The following is a 19853-nucleotide window of genomic DNA, read 5'->3' as shown; positions in this document are numbered from 1 at the left end:
GGTATTTTGAAATTACTGAAAATACAAGTGGAAAGATGGAGAGTTTCTGGTTGGTCGGGTTACTGGGACGTTCCGCCTCTTCTGCAGAGTAGCGCGTCCTAACTAGCACATTGATTATGGCCTGGAGATGAGAGTTAACATTCACCTGGGCTTTCTTTTCCAGTTTGAAATGTATAAGCCTTTCATACTCCTTTTTTGGTTTTCCAATATTTGGGTTTAGAAGAATTCCTCAGCCTGGGAGTGCAAGACCAGCCCCTCCCCGGGTCAAACGGCAAGACAGCACGGAGGCGCTACCAATGGATAGGTAAGGCTGGCTCAGCAGGGCAGTTCCAGCCACACAGTGTGTTCTCCAGTGGGCATGGTGCCTCCGCTAAGAGATGGGGGAGGGAAGCAGCACATGGTGCTGGAAACATGCTATTGAGGAACAAAAAGTGAGGGTAGGCCCTCGCCTCACACCGTAGGCCAACAGACATGTCAGATGGATGAAAGAGAAAAACCATGCATACATGTAAAATTAAATCTTCACATCTACGGGAAAATGTTGGACTGCATTTCTCTGACCCCTAGATTGAAGACTTTCTAAGCGTGAAAACAATAGGGGAATTAGGAAAAAATAGGGGAAAAAAATTAAGGGCTTAATTGCACAAAAATTAAAAATAGAAGATGATCAAAATGTTACAAGCAGGCTGGGCCTGGTGGCTCACGCCTGTAATCCCAACATTTTGGGAGGCCGAGGCGGGCGGATCGCTTGAGGTTAGGAGTTTGAGACCAGCCTGGCCATTGTGGTGAAACCCTCGTCTCTACTAAAAATGCAGGTTAGCCGGGCGTGGTGGCATGTGCCTGTAGTCTCAGCTACTCAGGAGGCTGAGGCAGAAGAATCGCTTGAACCTGGGAGATGGAGGTTATAATGAGCTGAGATTGCACTGCTGTACTCCAACCTGGGTGACAGAGTATTTTTCTAGGAGTTTTGCCACAAAGAGAAGTGAAGGAATAAGACTAGAAAGTGGGAAAGGTGGTGTCAAGGGGAGTTATTATTTTTCTGATGATGGGAATGATCCAGTGGAGAGGGGAAATTGATGACGTAGGCGACGTGGGACAGGGGTTTGGTGAAGCAGAGTCCTCGTGTGGGTGTGGGAACGGGCGCGGAGGTGGAGTCGGCACATGGTGTGATGCAGATTCTTAAGGTGATTTTCTGGTACTTATTTTTCTCATGAGCCGTAAGAGGGTCTGGGGGAAGAGGAGTGTCAGAGGAGAGAGGGGCTGGGTGAAGTCGCTGTGCACGAGGGTGGGCTAGTGAAGAGACTGGAGCAGAGGTTTTCCTCTAGGGGTGACCCTCCTTTGGGGACACTGGGCCATGATCTGAAGACATTTTCTGGTGTTCTGATGAAGGGGAGGGGTTAGGGCAGGGCAGTTGCTGAACCTCCTGCAATGCACAGGACAGTCTCCACCACAAAGGAGGATGGGCTGCCTGTCCATAGTGCGTGGGCGGAGGTCGTGGCTGACAGCTGACTTCGGGGCAGCATCTGGCGGACTTGGGCGTAAAGAGACAGGAGATGGTGTGGCGGGGCCTGTTCTGCAGCCGCAGTTGGCTCCACCTACAGGCATGGGGGCATAGGCTATATTAAACAGGGCTCGGCTGTGCCAAGCAAGTGCACCGGGAGAGAAGGGAAGGAGTAGGAGTATGTGGAAGCGCCACGGTCATGACCAATGTGGGATTTATACCAGTGAGTGAGGGAGGAGCCCTTGGGGTGAAGGTCAGGAGGAGGCATTAGGATTGAGAGGCTGAAGGTGCTGGACGGGTAGAAGGATTGTTGGAGTCAGGTCCTAGGGCCGTGAGCTGGGAAGATAGATAGTGGTGGTAAAGGAGTGGGGCGCTTGGATTTGAGATTGGGGCTTGCTGTTAGTGGTAGTGACGGGTGCCTCTGGGAGTGGGTGTCAAGTGTGGGAGGTGGGATCATCCCAGCAGGGTTCAGGGACCCAAGGCCAGGATTTGGGAAGGATCATTTCTCAATACTTGAAATCACAAGTTAAGACAGGAGCAGAGTGGCGGGTCCAGGAGGACCAGGTGGGACCACGGGTTGGCAGCTGATGGCAGCAATGATGGGGTCGAGGGTGACAAGATTTAAAGTTGGCAGTTTTTAGGGAGAATGATCTGGAAGCTGAAGCAAGCATAAGGAAATTATTGACCTTTCTTCTGGACCTGTGACAAGAGGCCGGTGGGAGGAGCAGCAGCTGCAGCCGAGGGCTGTGGGGAAGCTGTGTCCTGGAGAGCAAGGCAGGACAGAGAGGGACTGCCCATCAGGGCAGGCATGGGGGCGCAGGTGTTGGGGAGGTGGGACGTGGGCCACAGTGAGGGTGTGCTGGGAGCGCGAGAGACGAGGGACGGGAGCCTGGACTTCCTGGTACTGACAGAGCAGCGGGTACGAAGTGAGGTTGGTCCTGGCGGAGCCACACAGGTGGTTGTTGAGTGTCTCAAGGACCCAGTTGAGGAAGTTGAGGATGTTGGGGCAGTGGGTGTTATTTTAAGAGCTCGTTCCCAAGTGTCTAGATTCCCTCTGGACCTTGTGCATGGTACTGAAGCAAGAGAGGGTTTTGGGGTGTGTGTGTGTGTGCATGCGTGTGTGTGTGTGTGTGTGTGTGCATGCGTGTGTGTGCTTGTGTCTATGCGTGTGTGTGTGTGTATGCATGTGCACGCATGCAGCACTGTGATAACGGGGCAGGGAGTTAGGTGATTGCTTAAAGCATGGGTGTGTAGGGAAGAAACAAAGGCAGGAGGGGCCATCAAAGAGCCCATAGAGTGTTTGGGTCTGGGGCTCACATTTGTACAGAGTGAGCTGAGAGTGGCCTGAGTGAGGAGGAGTGGGGCAGCTGTAGGTGGGGCAGTTCTAGTAGGTGGCCCTGGAGAGCATGAGAGAGCCCTTGGGTGAAGGCTGTCACCAAGGAGGACAAGGTCTGGGGCTGGAGGGCCAGGCTGTTGGACGCTGACTTGCCCAGAATGATGAGGGAACTGGGTGGAGCAGTGTGTACGTGGTGCTGAGTGGGACATAGGGCAGCCACCATGACTAGGAGTTGAATGAGGGGCCTCCAGCTGGCTGTGTGAAGAGAGGTCTGGGGTCAGCCCTGGCCAGTGGGACCCCAATGTGGCCCCTGCCCTGAGGTTTGTGACCCGGGGCAATAAGTGCCTCCAGGTAGAAAGCAGCAGGTGAAGGGCTGGTGTCACTGAGAGCGCGGTGAGGGGAGAGGCGGAGGCCCTGAGGGTCTTTGTCCAGTAGAGGGCATGGCGAGGCTGTGGGGGCGGGAGGCCAGGTGTGGACCAGGAGGCCTGGGCAGCACAGGGACGTGGGGAAGCTGGATGGGGGTGGAGGGTGAGGCTCACAGGGACTCAGTCCTGGAGGGCTTGCAGAGGACACTGTTTGCAGACAGTCCATCTTAGCTTCACGGGTAGCTTGAGATGCTGTTCTAGAGATGGTTGGTGATTAGATTCCTCTCTGCCGACCTGTGACACAGTTTCAGATGCTTGGGATTGATGAAAACGTGTAACTGATAGAGCATTTCTAATTTAATCTAATTTCTTTTTATTTAGGTCAGGGAGTGGTAAAACCGTCTCAAATGTGATTGTAGAGTCACACAATTCTGACAATGAAGAGGATGATCAATTTGTGGTGGAAGCTGCCCCTCAGCTCTCTGAAATGTCAGAAATTGAAATGGTTCGTTAAGGTGTTTTTTAATAATAATGTTTTACCTACATTGAGATTAATATTCTAGCTTTTAGATTTACGTAGACAAAAATGTCCTGTAATTTTTCAGTTAGTTTTCTACCTTCGTTAATTTTGTTGTTCTTTTTTTGAGATCCACAGAAGCATGATTTTTAGAATTCAACAAGCCTGAATCTTCTTTTTCCCCCTTCCTTTCCGGCTCAGGTAACAGCAGTGGAACTAGAAGAAGAGGAGAAGCATGGTGAGTCCTGGGCACGAGTGTGCATGCGTGTCCATGTGTGTGTGCTCACACACCTTCTCCACGTGTGCCTGGAAAGGATCCAGTGCAAGGGACTGTTGTGTGCCAGGTTCTGGTCTGGGTCACACTGGCGGGATCACACTGGTGGTACATAGGACCCTGTGGGCATGGATTCCTCTAAGGCGATGGCTGCTGTTCCCCATCCTTAGAGGAGGGGGAGGGCACTGTTGGAAGCTGGAGACTCATTGGCAACTGTCCTGCAGATGATGTCTTGTCTCATCCGTACGCTTAGATTGTGGAAGTAGATGATCTCTGAGGCCCTTTGCAAGTCTAGTTCTTGAATATTATTGTGGGTTTTCTAGCTGGACAACTCAGTAGTGCAAACCCCATTCCCCGCACCAGGGTTTGAGTATCCTGGAGCACAGTTTCTGCGGAAGAGGCGGGCTGAGTACTTTCCCTTATAGATCTGTTCTCACAGTATGACTTTGTTTCCTGGCACCTATCACAGGTGAGTAATAAGGGCTTGTTGGTTTTGGGGTTTTTTTTTGGTATCTATATGAAGCCATCCTTTTTTTATTTTTATTTTTATTTTTTTTTGAGGCAGAGCCTTGCTCTGTCACCCAGGCTGGAGTTCAGTGGTGTAATCTCAACTTACTGCAACCTCTGCCTCCCGGGTTGAAGCGATTCTCATGCCTCAGCCTCACAAGTAGCTGGGACTACAGGCGTGCACCACTATGCCTGGCCAATTTTTGTATTTTTAGTAGAGACAGGGTTTCGCTACGTTGGCCAGGCCGGTCTCCAATTCTTAACCTCCAGTGATCCACTGGCCTTGGCCTCCCAAAGTGCTGGGATTACAGGCGTGGGCCACTGTGCCCGGCCCAGTCACGGGTTTTTAACACGGTGGATGTGTTTCATGTCAGCCCATCTTAGTTTTTCTTATTAATGTTCAGATTGCCCGGTATTTGACCAGGGGAGCCTATTGGAGTTATTTTCTGGGGACCTTTAGACACATCCCAGTACACTCTTTAGCTTCCTTGTTTGCTGATACGACAAGGCGTTTCCAGCTTATTTTGTGTACTTCTTGCCCCATAACTGCCTCATTTCTCCAAGGCACCCAGCTGCTTACTGCTCTGGGTTGCTTCTTGTTTCCAGGCATTTTCACTGCAAAAGCAGGGATATACTTTTTTAAATTAAGAAAGTATATTCTGACTTCATGATGATATTTCCAATTCCGATTTAGGATTGTAGGGTTTTGCCTGCATTCTTTGGTTTTATATATGCATCTCTTCCATCTCATGCCAAAAAGCCTTGCTCCCAGCAACAGCACCTGTCCCCATGCTTTATGATCCTTCATATGCTCACACAGCAATTTTAGAACACCACCACCGGTTTTTAACAACAATAGGATTACTGGAAACGCTGAAGGATTTTATTTTATTTTTTCATTTTCATTTATTTATTTATTTTTGAGACGGAGTCTCACCCTGTCGCCCAGGCTGGATTGCAGTGGTGCGATCTTGGATCACTGCACCCTCTGCCTTCCGGGGTCAAAGGATTCTCCTGCCTCAGCCTCCCAAGTAAGTGGGATTACAGGCACCCGTCACCACACCCAGTTATTTTTTTGTGTTTTTAGTAGAGATGGGGTTTCACCATGTTGGCCAGGCTGGTCTCAAACTCCTGACTTTGTGATCCGCCCACTTGGCCTCCCAAAGTGCTGGGATTACAGGTGTGAGCCACCAAGCCCAGCTCAAGGATTTTTTTTTTTTTTTTGGTAGGTGTATCTGCCTCTTTGTTGGGTTTACCCTATTAGGGATGTACAGTCAGTTACCCTGTTTTAAAGTTGTGAAACAATTCTTCTCTAGTGGCACGTGCTTGCCAATTGGATATCACTAAGTTTATTTCATTTTGCATTGAACCTTTAGGCATTAGTGCTTACCTTTTTAATGTAAGATAATTCACATGATTTTAAGGTCAGATGTACAAAACCAGGTATAATCAGAAATGTGGGGCTTTGACCCCTGTCTCCTCTACCCTCTACTCTCCCTGTCTCCTCTACCTTCTGCTCTCCGTTTCCCTGTAGGTAACAGTAAAATAGGGCTTATACTTACATTTGAAAAACAAACAAATAAATAAATGCATATGCATGTGCATGTGTATTTACTGATACCTACACTTATTTCCATCTTGCTCTTCTTTTTAATTTGACAGTAGATGCAGGCTTTCATTCTGCAGCAATGCAGAGAAACCATCCTCATTTCTCTTCACAGCCACATTGTCCTCCACTGTGTGGACATACCCTCGTTTATTCAGTCAGCCTCGGGTTGATGTATGCTTGGGTGAAACACTATTCCAAAAAACTTCACATGATATTTATCCCATGAGTAAATTCTGAAAGAAATGGAATAGTCTTGCCCCAGTGTAAAAGAAGTATCCGTACTTAGAAGCATTTCTTGTTATTTCTGTTTGTAATAGATGGCTATATTTTTGGATGTCAATCTACATTCCTTCTTAATTTTTGAAAATAGAAAATCTATTTTATTTCTAAAGCTTTTTACTTTTCAAAGGAGCTGATTTCCCTGAAACACTTTGAAATGTGATAATTTCCACTACCAGCTGTCTATCACTCTTGTGTACTATCTCCTTAACAAATAAAGATTATTTGAAACTGTTTCAGCATAACAAGAGATAGGATTAAAACTTAGTGTTTTTCCCACCATCCCATCCATTTAGAGTAGGTTTTTAGGGTAGAGAATAAACTTTTAACATAAAATCACTGATTTTTCAACAGGTGGACTTGTGAAAAAAATTTTGGAGACGAAGAAAGATTATGAGAAATTGCAGCAGTCACCCAAACCTGGGGAGAAGGTAATGGAATGATTTCCGTAAACACTGGCATTTTAGCAGTCTGTTTCATGCATTTACAGACTTTTACAAGTTGGAGCATCTTTCAAATATTACCATTATCAGTGATGTCTGTTTGCATATTTAAATGCCATTCCTGGCCAAGTGTGGTGGCTCACGCCTGCAATCCCAGCACTTTGGGAGGCCAGCGCAGACAGATTACCTGAGCCCAGGAGTTTGAGACCAGCCTGGGCAACATGGCAAAACCCTGTCTTTACAAAAAATACAAAAATTAGCTGGGTGTGATGGCGCATGCCTGTAGTCCCAGCTACTTGGGGGGCTGAGGCAGGAGAATCACTTGAACCTGGGAGGTGGAGGTTGTAGTGGATCGAGATTGTGCCACGGCACCCCAGCCTGGGCGACGGAGTGAGACCCTGCCTCAGAAAGAAAAAAAAAAAAAAATGCCATTCCTCCCTCCTCCCAGTTGGGAGGATATAAAGCATGGGACTTTCTCTGTGGGGCTGCTTCCCTGGCCTGGTATCCAGCCCCGTCTTGGGAGGGGGCAGCGGCTTGCTTGGGGAGCTCAGGAGCCAAGAGCCAAAGGCCTGTTGGGTTTTGACTTCCTGACTCTCCCCTCCTGGCCTTGCCCATCCCTTCTCCCAGGTCCTGTTTGCAGACTGGGAGGCTGGCTGCCTGACCCTGGCTGATTGCAAAGTAAGAGGCTGGGAATTTTTTTTTTTTTTTTTTTTGAGATGGAGTCTTGCTGTGTCTCCCAGGCTGGAGTACAGTGGTGCGATCTCCACTCACTGCAAGCTCCGCCTCCCAGGTTCACGCCATTCTCCTGCCTCAGCCTCCCGAGTAGCTGGGACTACAGGCACCCGCCACCACGCCTGGCTAATTTTTTGTATTTTTAGTAGAGATGGGGTTTCACTGTGTTAGCCAGGATGGTTTCGATCTCCTGACCTCGTGATCCATCCACCTTGGCCTCCCAAAGTGCTGGGATTACAGGCGTGAGCCACTGCGCCCGGCCGGGAATGTTTTTCAGTCTTTTTAAAAAATATGTGTTCTATTGTACCTGGCTCCCTGCAGTCCCCCTCACACATGTGTGATGTGCTTTTGTTGGGACCTACGGCCTCTTGCCAGCCACTACCCTTTCCTTGGGCACATGACCACTGGGGCGGGCACCTGTGGGCCAACAGGGTGTGTTTCAAATGCCATAGCCAGGTTTCTCTTACAGTCACTTTAAAGAGGAAGAAGAATTTTTCTTTTAAACAGAAGTTTCTTGGATAGTTAGCCTAATAACTCAACAATTTAAGAAAGTTTTATATATAGAGGTGTGTGCACACACGTACACACACATGCACACTTATATGTATTTTTCCCCAGCTGAATTAATGGTTGTTTTAGATAATTCTGCTTAACATGTCCTAGTTTGTCATGAAGCTAGGGCCTGAAATAGTCAATGAGAACTGTACAATTGAGACTAGCAGTAGAGGGAGCCCTTTTAACAATAATAACTGGAGAATGTTGTTGGCGGAGGCTTTGCTGACAGCACCACTATTTGCCTTGCTGAAAGGAGAAATGCCTTCTGCAGTTTGTTTTTTCATTGATGGAATGTTAATACATTATAGTCCTGTCTGTATGCATGAGGAGTTGTCCTGGTGTCCCTGGTGGTATTTCTGAGACCCAGTCGAAAACCCTGAATGTGTCCCTCCTGGCTCCTAGTGGAGGTCACCTTTGAAGCTTCCATTGGTTTAAATTTTATAGCTATGATTTTTACACACAGCGTATTAGGATTGTGTTTCAAAGTATCCTCAGAACAGTAAATTATTTCAGATTGGTAAATCTTTTGGCTTCAGAAGATAAAAGGAAAAGTGTCCTTTTTTGGTGAACATCTGCTGCTTTGAAAAAGAGTGGTTAGTGAGAACTTCAAAGTCAGGGGTGATGTATGTTACAGTTAGGGGAAAATCAGCAAGTGTCTGTATGATTTTCTTTAGGGTATTGATAAACATAGACTTAAATTTAACTTGTTGGTCTTCTTAAAACATTTTTGTTACTTTTTTTTTTTTGAGTCGGAATCTCGCTCTGTTGCCCAGGCTGGAGTGCAGTGGCGCGATCTCGGCTCACTGCAAGCTCCGCCTCCCGGGTTCACGCCATTCTCCTGCTACATTTTGTTTTTAAATAAATAAAAATGTGGCCAGGCGCAGTGACTTACACCTGTAATCCCAGCACTTTAGGAAGCCAAGGTGGGTGGATTGCTTGAGGTCATGAATTTGAGATCAGCCTGGCCAACATGGCCAATCCCCTCTCTACTAAGAATACAAAAATTAGCTGGGCATGGTGGCACACACTTGTAGTCCCAGCTACTCAGGAGGCTGAAGCACAAGAATCGCTTGAGCCCAGGAAGCAGAAGTTGCAGTGAGCTGTGATTGCACCGCTGTACTCCAGCCTGGATGACAGAGCAAGACTGTCTAAAAAAAAAAAAAAAAAAACACGTAGGAAGAGCCAAAGTCCTTTTTCCCCCTGCCCCAGTCCCATTCCCCCAGGGCAGTCCCCAGGATGAACTTGGTGTGTATCTCTACTTTGCATGTGCCTGGTGTTGTTTTGTGAGTTTCTAATGTCACCTTAGTGTTGATCTGTTATGCAGGTTGCTTTCTTCATGTAGCATGTTTCTCTCTCTCATGTTTTGCTACATGTAGATGTAGTTTATTCATTTTAATTGAAGCCTTATAGTCCATTATTTGCTTATTAATTACTCTATTGATGGTCATTTAGGTTTTTCAGCCATTTCCTTTCATAAACAGTGCTTCCATGGCTCCTCTCCATGCCTCCTAGCATTCAAGAGCCAGTGTCTCTTCCAGCAAGAATCAGGCCACTTTCTGTAAAGGGCCAGATAAAAATACTTCAGGCTTTTTGAGCCAGATGGTCTCTTGCAACTATTGAATTCTGCCGATGTTGCATGAATGCAGCCACAGCATTAGACCATGTAAATGAGCATGTGTGGCTGTATTCAATAAAACGTACTTTACAAAAACAAGGTCCAGGCTGTGGGCTATAGTTTACTGATTTCAGCTTTGGGGGCTATGCCCAGGCTTAGAAGTGTGGTGCCAGGAAGTACACAGATCATTAGTTTCACCAGATAGGCCACTTTCCTCCTCAAAGTGGCTGTACCAATTTATTCTCCCAGTAGAATGAACATCTGTTTCCAAACATCCATGCCAACGACAGTCAAGATAGTGAACACACTCATCACCCTCCACAGTGTCGTGCTCTTGGTGAGCCCATCCTCTAGCCCATCTCCGTGTTCCCCTTTCCCCACGCCCCACCCCCAGCAGCCACCCCTCTGCTCTGGTTCACTGTGCTTTAGTTTGCATTTCCTAGAATTGTGTTTAAATGGAATCATGTGATGTGTACTCTTTTGAGGTTTTTTTTCAGTCTGGCCGTTTTTACTCAGCATAATTATTCTGAGATTTATCCATGTTGTTGCAGCATGTATCCATAGTTTATTCATTTTTATTGCTGAGTAGTATTCCATTGTATGGATATACCACAGTGTGTTCATCCATGTATCAGTTGATGAACATTTGAGTTGCTTCTAGTTTGGACTATTATAAATAAAGCTGCTGTGAACATTCATGTTCAAGTCTTTGTTTTGACAGTTGCTTTCATTATGTTGTGTCAATACAGTAGAACCCCTCTTATTTGCAGGGGATATGTTCCATGACCCCTAGTGGATGCCTGAGACTGTGGATAGTACCAAACCCTGTATATACCATGTTTTTTCATGATATGTTCCGATGATAAAGTTTACTTTATGAATTAGGTTCAGTAAGAGATGGACAATAACTGATATTAAACAGAGCAATTTTAACAATATGTCAGCACCACTCTCTTGTACTTAGGGGCCATTGTTAAATAAAATAAGGGTTACTTTAACACAAGCACTGGGATACTGCCACAGTCTAGATTATCTGATAACTGAGAGGGCTACTAAGTGACTAACAGGTGGATGGTGTGTACAGTGTGTGTATATACTGGACAGAGGGATGATTTATGTCCTCGGCAGAACTGTGCAAGATTTGATCACACTACTCAGAATGGCATGCAAATGAAAACTTATGAATGAATTGTTTATTTCTGGAATTTTCCATTTAATATTTTCAGACTGCAGGCAACTGAAACTGCAGAAAGTGAAACTATGGGTGGGGATAGGACTGTTGTACCTAGAAGTGGGACTGCTGAGTCATACGGTAAGTGTGTGCTTAACTTTTTAAGAAACTGCCAGACTATAGGGCTGGATGCTGTGGCTCACACCTGTAATCCCAGCCCTCTGGGAGGCCGAAGTGAGAGGATCACTTGAAGCCAGGATTTTAAGACCAGCCTGTGCAACATAGGGAGACCCTATCTCTACAAAAAAACAAAAACAGAGATTGCCAAACTGTGTTGCAAAGTGGTTGTATCATTTTGCATTCCTACCAGCAGTGTATAAGAGTTTCAGTTCCTTAATATCCTCGTCAGCACTAGGTACGGTCAAACTTTAAAATTTTTCAGCCGGGTGTGGTGGTTCACACCTGTAATCCCAGCACTTTGGGAGGCCGAGGAGGGCAGATCACGAGGTCAGGAGATTGAGACCATCCTGGCTAACATGGTGAAACTTTTGTCTCTACTAAAAATACAAAAAATTAGCTGGGCATAGTGGCACATGGCTGTAGTCCCAGCACTCAGGAGGCTGAGGCAGGAGAATCGCTTGAACCTGGGAGGCGGAGGTTGCAGTGAGCCGAGATTGTGCCACTGCACTCCAGCCTGGGGAACAGAGTGAGATTCCATCTCAAAAAAATTTTTTTTTTCATAGTTGTAATTTGCATTTCCTTAACGGTTAATGATGTTGAATATCTATCCCATGGTTGTATATATAATATATAATGACACCCTTGTGTCTCATGTTGTAAATATTTTTCCAGTCTATCACTTGTCTGACTTTGCCTTTTTATTTAAAAAACTTTTTTTTGAAACAGTCTGGCTCTGTTGCCCAGGCTGGAGTGCAGTGGTCTGAATCTCAGCTCACTGCAACCTCTGCCTCCCAGGCTCAAGTGATCCTCCCACCTCAGTCTCCTGAGTAGCTGGGACTATAGGCACACGCTACCACACCTGGCTAATTTTTATATTTTTTATAGGGTTGTTTTGCTATGTTAGCCAGGCTGGTCTTGATCTCCTAGGCTCAAGCGATACTTCTGCCTTGGCCTCCCAAAGTGAGCCACTGCACCTGGCCAAACTTTTCTATTTTGATGTAAAATTTAAACAGCCTTTTTCTTTATACATTATTTATTTATTTTTCTTTTTGTTTTGGCCAAGAGTTAAGGTGCAGTTATCCTTTATTTTTGATTTGGTCTGAAAAAGCTATCCTGTCCTGGTTGTAAAGGTAGTCTCTAGTTTAGTTTTCTTTTTCACGTCTAGGTCTCTGCGTGGCCTGGAAGTGTGATTTTCTGCTGTGTGGTAGCCAGCCTAGGCTTCCTTAACCCCGCCTTTGTACCCCCACCTCTCTAGGGAGCCCAGGCGCCACATGTTTCCGGGCTCTGCTGTATCTCTCATTGTTTCAGCACTATGGTTTTACCTCTGGGAAAGCCTCTTTAAAGGTTCCTCCACTCCTCCCGCACTCTCCAGGTTGTCTTGATTGTGCGTAAGTCTTTATGGCTTTATATAACTGTGGGATCAGTTTGTGTGGTTCCATGAAAGACCCTGTTGTGATTTTGACTGGAATCGTATTGATCTTCTCTTGACTTGACTTTCTCCACTAACTTCCACTCCATTGCCTTGCCTGTCTTTGTAGCAAAACGCCTTAAAATAATCGCTTATCTTTTGCTGTCTACAATCTACCTCTTCCCCTTCTCTCCTAACCCCCTTGCAGGGAGGCCGCTGGCTCTCCACCTTAGTCCGAGTTGCCTGAGTTGCCCTCAGCAGGGTCATCTGACCTCTCAGTTGTTATATCTGCTGGTTATGTCTGTGTCCTGCGACAGCATTTGATGCTGTTGGCCACTCCCTCCCTCCTTGGTGTGGCCTCCAGGACAGCACTCTCCTCTGGCGCCCCTCCTGCCAGGCCAGTCCCCCTTCTCTCTGTCCTTTGCTAGTTCCTCCTCTTTTCATTCTTTTCTTAGTGTCACCATCTTAATATTATTAGCTGTCCTTTCAAACTATTTTTTTCTTTTTTTACTAAGTCAGCTTCCTTAGTGGTTATATTCCATTTTTCTGCTTTTTCTTACTTATTTTGGTAATTAATGTTTGAATCCTTTAGGTTTAGATTTACCTGCAAGTGAAAGACAGCTAAAACATTAGTGGCTTAAATGAGGTATAAAGTGTTTCATCTCATGGGTCAGTCTAGAGGTAGCCATCCAGGTGGCAGTGACCCCGACGCCTTCTGCCTCATTCCTCCACAGCATGATGTGACCTCCCTTCCTCAGCGTGCCTCACGGGCCAGCATAGCTTCAGCTTCCAGCCAGCAAGAGGGAGAAAAGGGAGGAAGGAGAAGGCCTGCCCTCCTCCTTCAGGATATTTACTGGAAGTTGTGCAGCACTTCTGCTTACATTATGTTGGCTAGAACTTAGTCACAAAGGAGACCATGAAGTGAAATCTCTATTTTAGGCATCCATTTGCATAGCCAGAAATCAGGAATTCCATTATTACAAACTAGAACGTGTCAAATTTTCTCAGTGCCTGCCATGCTCAGAAAATGGTAGTGCTTGCAAGGCACATGGATAAGTGGAAGAGGCTGCCTCCCTGGCTAGAGGCCGAGGGTTCCTGGACCCAGCACACGTCTCACATGTGGGCCGCACACAGTGGTGGGAAGCTTTGCCAAAGCGGAGATCAGAAACAGGGTCGACCAGCTGTCTCTTCCACAGTGTTTCTCTAGGAAATTGTTTATTTCATTCATGTCTTACCGTCATGGCATAAAGATGTTTGAAGTAGCCTTTATGATTTTAAAATATCTTATCTATACTTAGTTTTTCTTTTCTTCCCAAAATTTTGTGTCTTTTTATTTCTTGGTGAGACTTTGAAAAAACTATTAAAATAAACACTCTCTAGCAAAGAATCTACTTTCAGTTTTATAGATATTCACTTTTATTTGATTAATTTCTTCTCTGTCTTTCCTTTTAATTTCTTTGGGCATTGATGTTTCCTAGTCTCTTGAATAAAACACACAGCTCCTTTATTTTGAGCCTTTGTCATTTCAAACCTACATATATTTAAGATCGCACAGCTCCTTTTAAGCATGGTTTATCCTTGACTTCTAAATTCCTTGAATATTGAATTTGATATTGAATATTAAAAATTTCTTGAATTTTAATATGAAGGACTTTGTTACAATTTTAACATATGGGCAGTTGGGATTCTTTTTTTAGTTTTTTACACATAAAGATTTTTAAAAGTCTTTTTAATGATAATATCTAATGTAATGAAATTGATTATTTGGAATTGATGAGACTTTTAATGTGGCCTATTTGGTGGTCAGTTTTGTATTTCAAAGTGCTTGCAAAGCTGCTTACTTCTAGACATACTTCAGGTCCAGGCTTCCACATACCCTTGTTGATTTCACAGAGAGGCAAATGTAAGAATATATCCTCAGGCCAGGTGTGATGGCTCACACCTGTAATCCCAGCACTTTGAGAGGCTGAGGTGGGTGGATCACGAGGTCAGGAGTTCAAGACTAGCCTGGCCAACATAGTAAAACCCCGTCTCTACTAAAAATACAGAAATTAGCCGGACATGGTGGTGTGTGCCTGTAGTTTCAGGTACTCAGGAGGCTGAGGCAAGATAATTGTTCGAACCCAGGAGGTGGAAGTTGCAGTGAGCCGAGACCGCACCACTGCATTCCAGCCTGGGCAACAGAGCGAGACTCTGTCTCAAAATAAATAAATAAATAAAAATAAAAATATATCCTCAAAGCATGTATGCTGAATCTATCATCATTATCGATTTATACATATTATCATAGTAATTGCTTATTTTCTGTCTCATTAAAAAAATACAAAACAGGTGTTTTCTCTGCTTTTCACATAAATTGTGGTGTGCCCTTCCTTAGTCTTGATAATAAATTGTGGCGTGCCCTTCCTTAGTCTTGATACTTTTTATTTTTTTGGAGGATTTTTTCAATGCTAAAGAAATGCATATTTGTAATCTGGGCCTCTCTCCAGCCTGTCTTTGAAGTTGCATTGGAAGTAAAGCCATTTCTTATTGTACTAATGGACTTGAATAATACATTATAGGATAAATATGTGAATCAGATTGCTTTAAGCATTTTCTTCATTATCCTGACTTTTTTGCTCTCTTTTCAAGAAGAAATATAAACTTTGTTAATAGTAAGATATTAGCTCCTGCCAGCATTTTTTTTTTCTTTCTTCAGGTTTATGAAGAAGTTTTTGAAAAACCATCAAAAGAACCATTTTATTACAGTGTTTCTTACACTTTCTAAAGGTTTATATATGAAGATGCTTTAGGCTAATGGCCAACAATTTCAAAGACTGTTCACTCACTTTAAAGTATTTAAGTATTTCTCACTCCTAATTTTTCAGTCTCCTTTTACATGATCTTCCCTTTGTTTCTCTTTTTCATCTTATATCTAATTATTAATAAATATGATTTTTAGATGCTTTTTCTTTTAAATTTTTTATTTTGAAATAGCTATTGGAGTACTTCTTTTTGTAGATTTCCTTCTCTCTTCATTTTAAGGTTTTGTGACTGCTCTCTTCTCTACTTTCTTGATCATGTAAACAGTGCCTTGTTCTGGGACTGCCAGAGGTCACACCCATATCTTGTCCTGGTGAGAGCACGTGGGCATGTATTGAATTTGACCTGCGTATATGTTTTTTGTTGCCATTCTGAAAGAAAGTTGTAATAAGCAAGCAAATATTGCTAGAATGACTAGCATGGATGACTGTCTTAAAGAGGCATTTATTTGGGAATATAAGAACTTCTTGTATCTTTAAATGCCTCTTGATGGATACAGTGACCTTGTTGTGGACAAGTTATGTTTTAATTAAAGTCAGTGGCATATAACAAATAGTATTTAGCTAAATTGTTGATGAAAGTCAGGGATTTGAGTCTTAAATTATTTCACTTTGGTGATGGGAATAGATCCTCAAATTTCTTTTTTTGGTAGGTAGGTGGTGCAATTTCATCACAAATACTATAACTCTTTCAGAAAAATGCTATTCAGAATCTCTCCTTACCTGAAATTCTACACCTGACAACAGTATTTTTAGTTTGGATATTTTTGGTCCTAGTAGTATTGGATTTTTCCTTTGCTAGGAATATTGTTTCCATTGAAATTGTTGTTAAAGAAATAAAAATGGGCCAGGCATGGTGGCCCACATCTGTAATCCTAGCACTTGGGAGGCCAAGTCAAGCAGATCACTTGAGCGTAGGAGTTAGAGACCAACCTGGGCAACATAGCGAGACACCATCTCTAAAAAAATTAAAAACAATCAGACGTAGTGGTGCATACCTGTGTTTCCAGCCACTCGGGAGGCTGAGGCAGAAGGATGGCTTGAGCCCACAAGTTTGAGGCTGCAGTGAGCCAAGCTCATGCCACTGCACTCCAGACTGGGTGATAGTGTGAGACCTGTCTCAAAAAAATAAAATAAAAATGAAAATAAATAAATAAATAAAAATAAAAAGAGACATACTCTGTTGGTAAGACTTAAATAGTTACATTGGGAACTACTGAAATTGATTCTAATCATGAAGGGTTATATGGTGGGGTTTTTTGTTTGTTTCTTAGAGGTTTTGTTTTTGTTTTTAAAGAAATAAGGTGATAGTTTTATGTTCCCAAGTAAAATCTCTGAATGCAGTATCTTACAATATGGAGGCTGGAGATTTTAAGTTTTGGATATAAAGTTTGTTACCACGCCATTATCTTATAAAAAATCAGGCACCGGCTGGGCGCGGTGGCTCACGCCTGTAATCCTAGCACTTTGGGAGGCCAAGGCGGGCAGACCACAAGGTCAGGAGATCGAGACCATCCTGGCTAATACGGTGAAATCCCATCTCTACCAGAAATACAAAGTGATGGCGGGCGCCTGTAGTCCCAGCTACTCGGGAGGCTGAGGCAGGAGAATGGCGTGAACCTGGGAGGCGGAGCTTGCAGTGAGCAGAGATCGCGCCACTGCACTCCAGCCTGGGCGACAAAGCAAGGCTCCATCTCAAAAAAAGAAAAATCAGGCACCAGCTATATCATTTAAAATATTTATAAACCTATGCCATGGATGTATTACAGACCACAAAAATGGTTTGGAAGCCATTAAAATATTACATGTAGATGAACTTTATAAAGATAATTAGGAGGAGATAGGCCTTTTCTCTATAGACAAATAAAGTTCATGATAAGGATAAAATATGAGTTCTTTTCCTGAAAAAAAAAAGATACACATATAAATGGCCTAAGAAAATTGTATTATAAAAATGTGTTTAGCTGTATTGTCACAAACATTTCCAAATTGATATGCCCATTATCTTCTGGTTCATGATTACTCAGCGAATGATAATCAATAAAGATTTTATTTTTACTGAAAATGTCACTGAAATTCATATTATGTTCTCGGTTTTTTAGATTTTAGTCAGTCAGTGGCCTGATAGGTTATTTCTGGTCTTAATTTCGCCAGTACCCTTTTCTGTGCTTTGCATAAAAAAAACTTCAGTTCGATTGGTTTTGACAGCCTGTCTTGGATGTCAATTCAGTTTCTAAGTAGTGTAGACCCTGGTGTTTAAATACACTCACTGTGACACATTAATGGATATATGAGGGAATGATGTTATGTTAGCCCCAGGATGAAAATTAGTGGAGGCTGGGTGTGGTGGCTCACACCTGGAATCTCAGCACTTTGGGAGGCCGAGGTGGGCAGATCACGAGGTCAGGAGATCGAGACCATCCTGGCTAACAAGGTGAAACCCCATCTCTACTAAATATACACAAAAATTAGCTGGGCGTGGTGGCACGTGCCTGTAATCCCAGCTACTCAGGAGGCTGAGGCAGGAGAATCGCTTGAACCCGGGAGGCAGAAGTTGCAGTGAGCCGAGATTGCACTACTGCACTCCAGCCTTGGCGACAAAGCAAGACTGTGTCAAAAAAAAAAAAAAAAAGAAGAAAAGAAAAGAAAGTAGTAGCTAAGGATTAGTATTAAATAGAATTTAGTCAAATTGACTACTAAACAATGCCCCAGCTCAGTGGAGAGAAGTGTAGGAGGTATCTGGAGAGCAGTAAGTAGAGAAATCAAAGGGGATGTGGCACAAGTTCCGGAAGCCTCAGCGCCCTGCAACAGAAGACTGAAGATGTGGATCTCACTAGTTTGAAGAGGTGTGAAGACTTTAGAAGCTACCCAGTGAGACATCATGAAATTGTTAAAATCTGTTAGTCATTAGGCCTTGAAAGGAATGGTTTGGAAATGACCTAGCTGAGCAAGTGGGCTTGGGCCTTTGGTGCGCTCTTGGCATGGGCTGGGGTCCCCTTAGCATGTGGCGGTGGCTGTGACAGCTCTTGCTCCTCGTGGGACTGAGCTTTCTCAGAGAGCCTGCGCCACCGAGCCCTCTCTGTGCAGGGCTTCCCATGCATGGCCTCCTGCACCTGCACCACAACTCACTGCTGAGGAAATTCAGGCTTAGGAGAGTCAGAGTCCCCCGCCCAAGGCCTTGCACTCCAGAGCCTGGATCCAAACTCTTATCTAGCCCCAAAGCACAGGTTCTGACCACAGGAGGGAGCAGCATGCGCGGCTCCAGCACGCCCCAGGCACGGGGCGTGTGCCTCCCTGTCTCAGTGCGGGATGTGCATGTTGAGCTTCTTTTTTTGGAGCGACTTATTTTGAGGATTATTTTAATCCTTAAATTCCATATTTCTTCAGCTTCCCTTTGGAAAAAAAGGGAAATTTGTGTTTTTAAAAAGTCTTAGTATTTTTGTCCTTTCCAAAACATATTCACTTGTGCTTATTGTTGTGAGACACACATGTATTTTTCTAGTTCCCATCTATTATTCCTTACTGTCTGTTTCTGACCTGAAAAGCAGCTTCCAGTGAAGAGCTGTCACTAGAGGAACAGGACTTGGCTGAATGAATTAGGTTTTATTGAGTTTTTAATTTAATGTGGGTAAAGCAGGCTCAGGAGGGCTGAAATGGACGAAACAATGGCACAACTTTATTACTTTTCTCCAGGGTATGGATTATAGGGGATATTTTAGAGTAAAGAAAAACTAAAATTCTTGGCATTAAAATGCTTCGATTTCCTATTTATAGCAGTGATGCATATATAATTTTTCATATTGGAATATTATTAAGGTTTTTCTGATTGAAATCTCCGTATGGTTTCTTCTGGCCAGTAGACTTCCTCCATCCCCAGATGTGACCCCTTTTAGACTAATAAAGCCTCTTGATAATACTTATAATACTTGTCACAGAGGGCAGGACTGACATTCACTTAGTGAAGGGCTTGTATTATACCAGGCTTTGCGCTATGTAAGTTTTATATTTTCAGGAATATTCTTAAATCCCTTAAAGAAAAAAATGAAAATAAAGTAGAAATACATTTATTTTAGATACTGTTATTAATAATTTTTTTTTGAGACGGAGTTTCACTCTTGTTGCCCAGGCTGGAGTGCAGTGGCGTGATCTTGGCTCACTGCACCCTCCGCCTCCCAGGTTCAAGCGATTTTCCTGCCTCAGCCTCCCTAGTAGCTGAGATTACAGGCACCTGCCACCATGTCCAGCTAATTTTTTTTTATTTTTAGTAGAGACAGAGTTTCACCATGTTGGCCCGGTTGGTCTCGAACTCCTGACCTCAGGTGATCCACCCGCCTTGGCTTCCCAAAGTGCTGGGATTACAAGTGTGAGCCACTGCGCCTGGACATTAATAAATACTTTGTAAATAAAATACACTGTATCTATACTCTTACGTTAGTTTATGTTAGTTTTTAAAACTTGGGAGTAATTTCTGTATATTAGTATTTTGGGTTCTGACTAGGTTTCTAGGTAGCTTAACAAAGCTTTTATTGTACTACAAGTAGAGTTCATTTACAGTAAAAA

General features: G+C 44.0%; 1 protein-coding gene across 8 annotated transcripts in view; it reads left to right on the top strand.

Annotated features, from left to right (window-relative positions):
• TRAF3IP1 (TRAF3 interacting protein 1) overlaps positions 1-19853 on the top strand; it is a 79606-nt gene that overhangs the window by 29148 nt on the left and 30605 nt on the right. For 7 of the 8 annotated variants that reach the window (XM_058436822.1, XM_032753212.2, XM_058436809.1 and 4 more), the window contains 4 exons: positions 221-304; positions 3584-3707; positions 3921-3957; positions 6743-6819. In XM_058436822.1, the coding sequence (XP_058292805.1) occupies positions 221-304; positions 3584-3707; positions 3921-3957; positions 6743-6819 (322 nt within the window). The remainder of the gene's footprint in view (positions 1-220; positions 305-3583; positions 3708-3920; positions 3958-6742; positions 6820-19853) is intronic. The other variant, XM_058436807.1, reaches the window with a different exon arrangement.

The sequence above is a fragment of the Hylobates moloch genome, unplaced genomic scaffold (genome assembly GCF_009828535.3).
Source record: "Hylobates moloch isolate HMO894 unplaced genomic scaffold, HMol_V3 SCAFFOLD_1, whole genome shotgun sequence".
NCBI lineage: Eukaryota > Metazoa > Chordata > Mammalia > Primates > Hylobatidae > Hylobates > Hylobates moloch.
The sequence above is the reverse complement of the archived record's forward strand: the minus strand, read 5'-3'. Positions and strand labels throughout refer to the sequence as shown.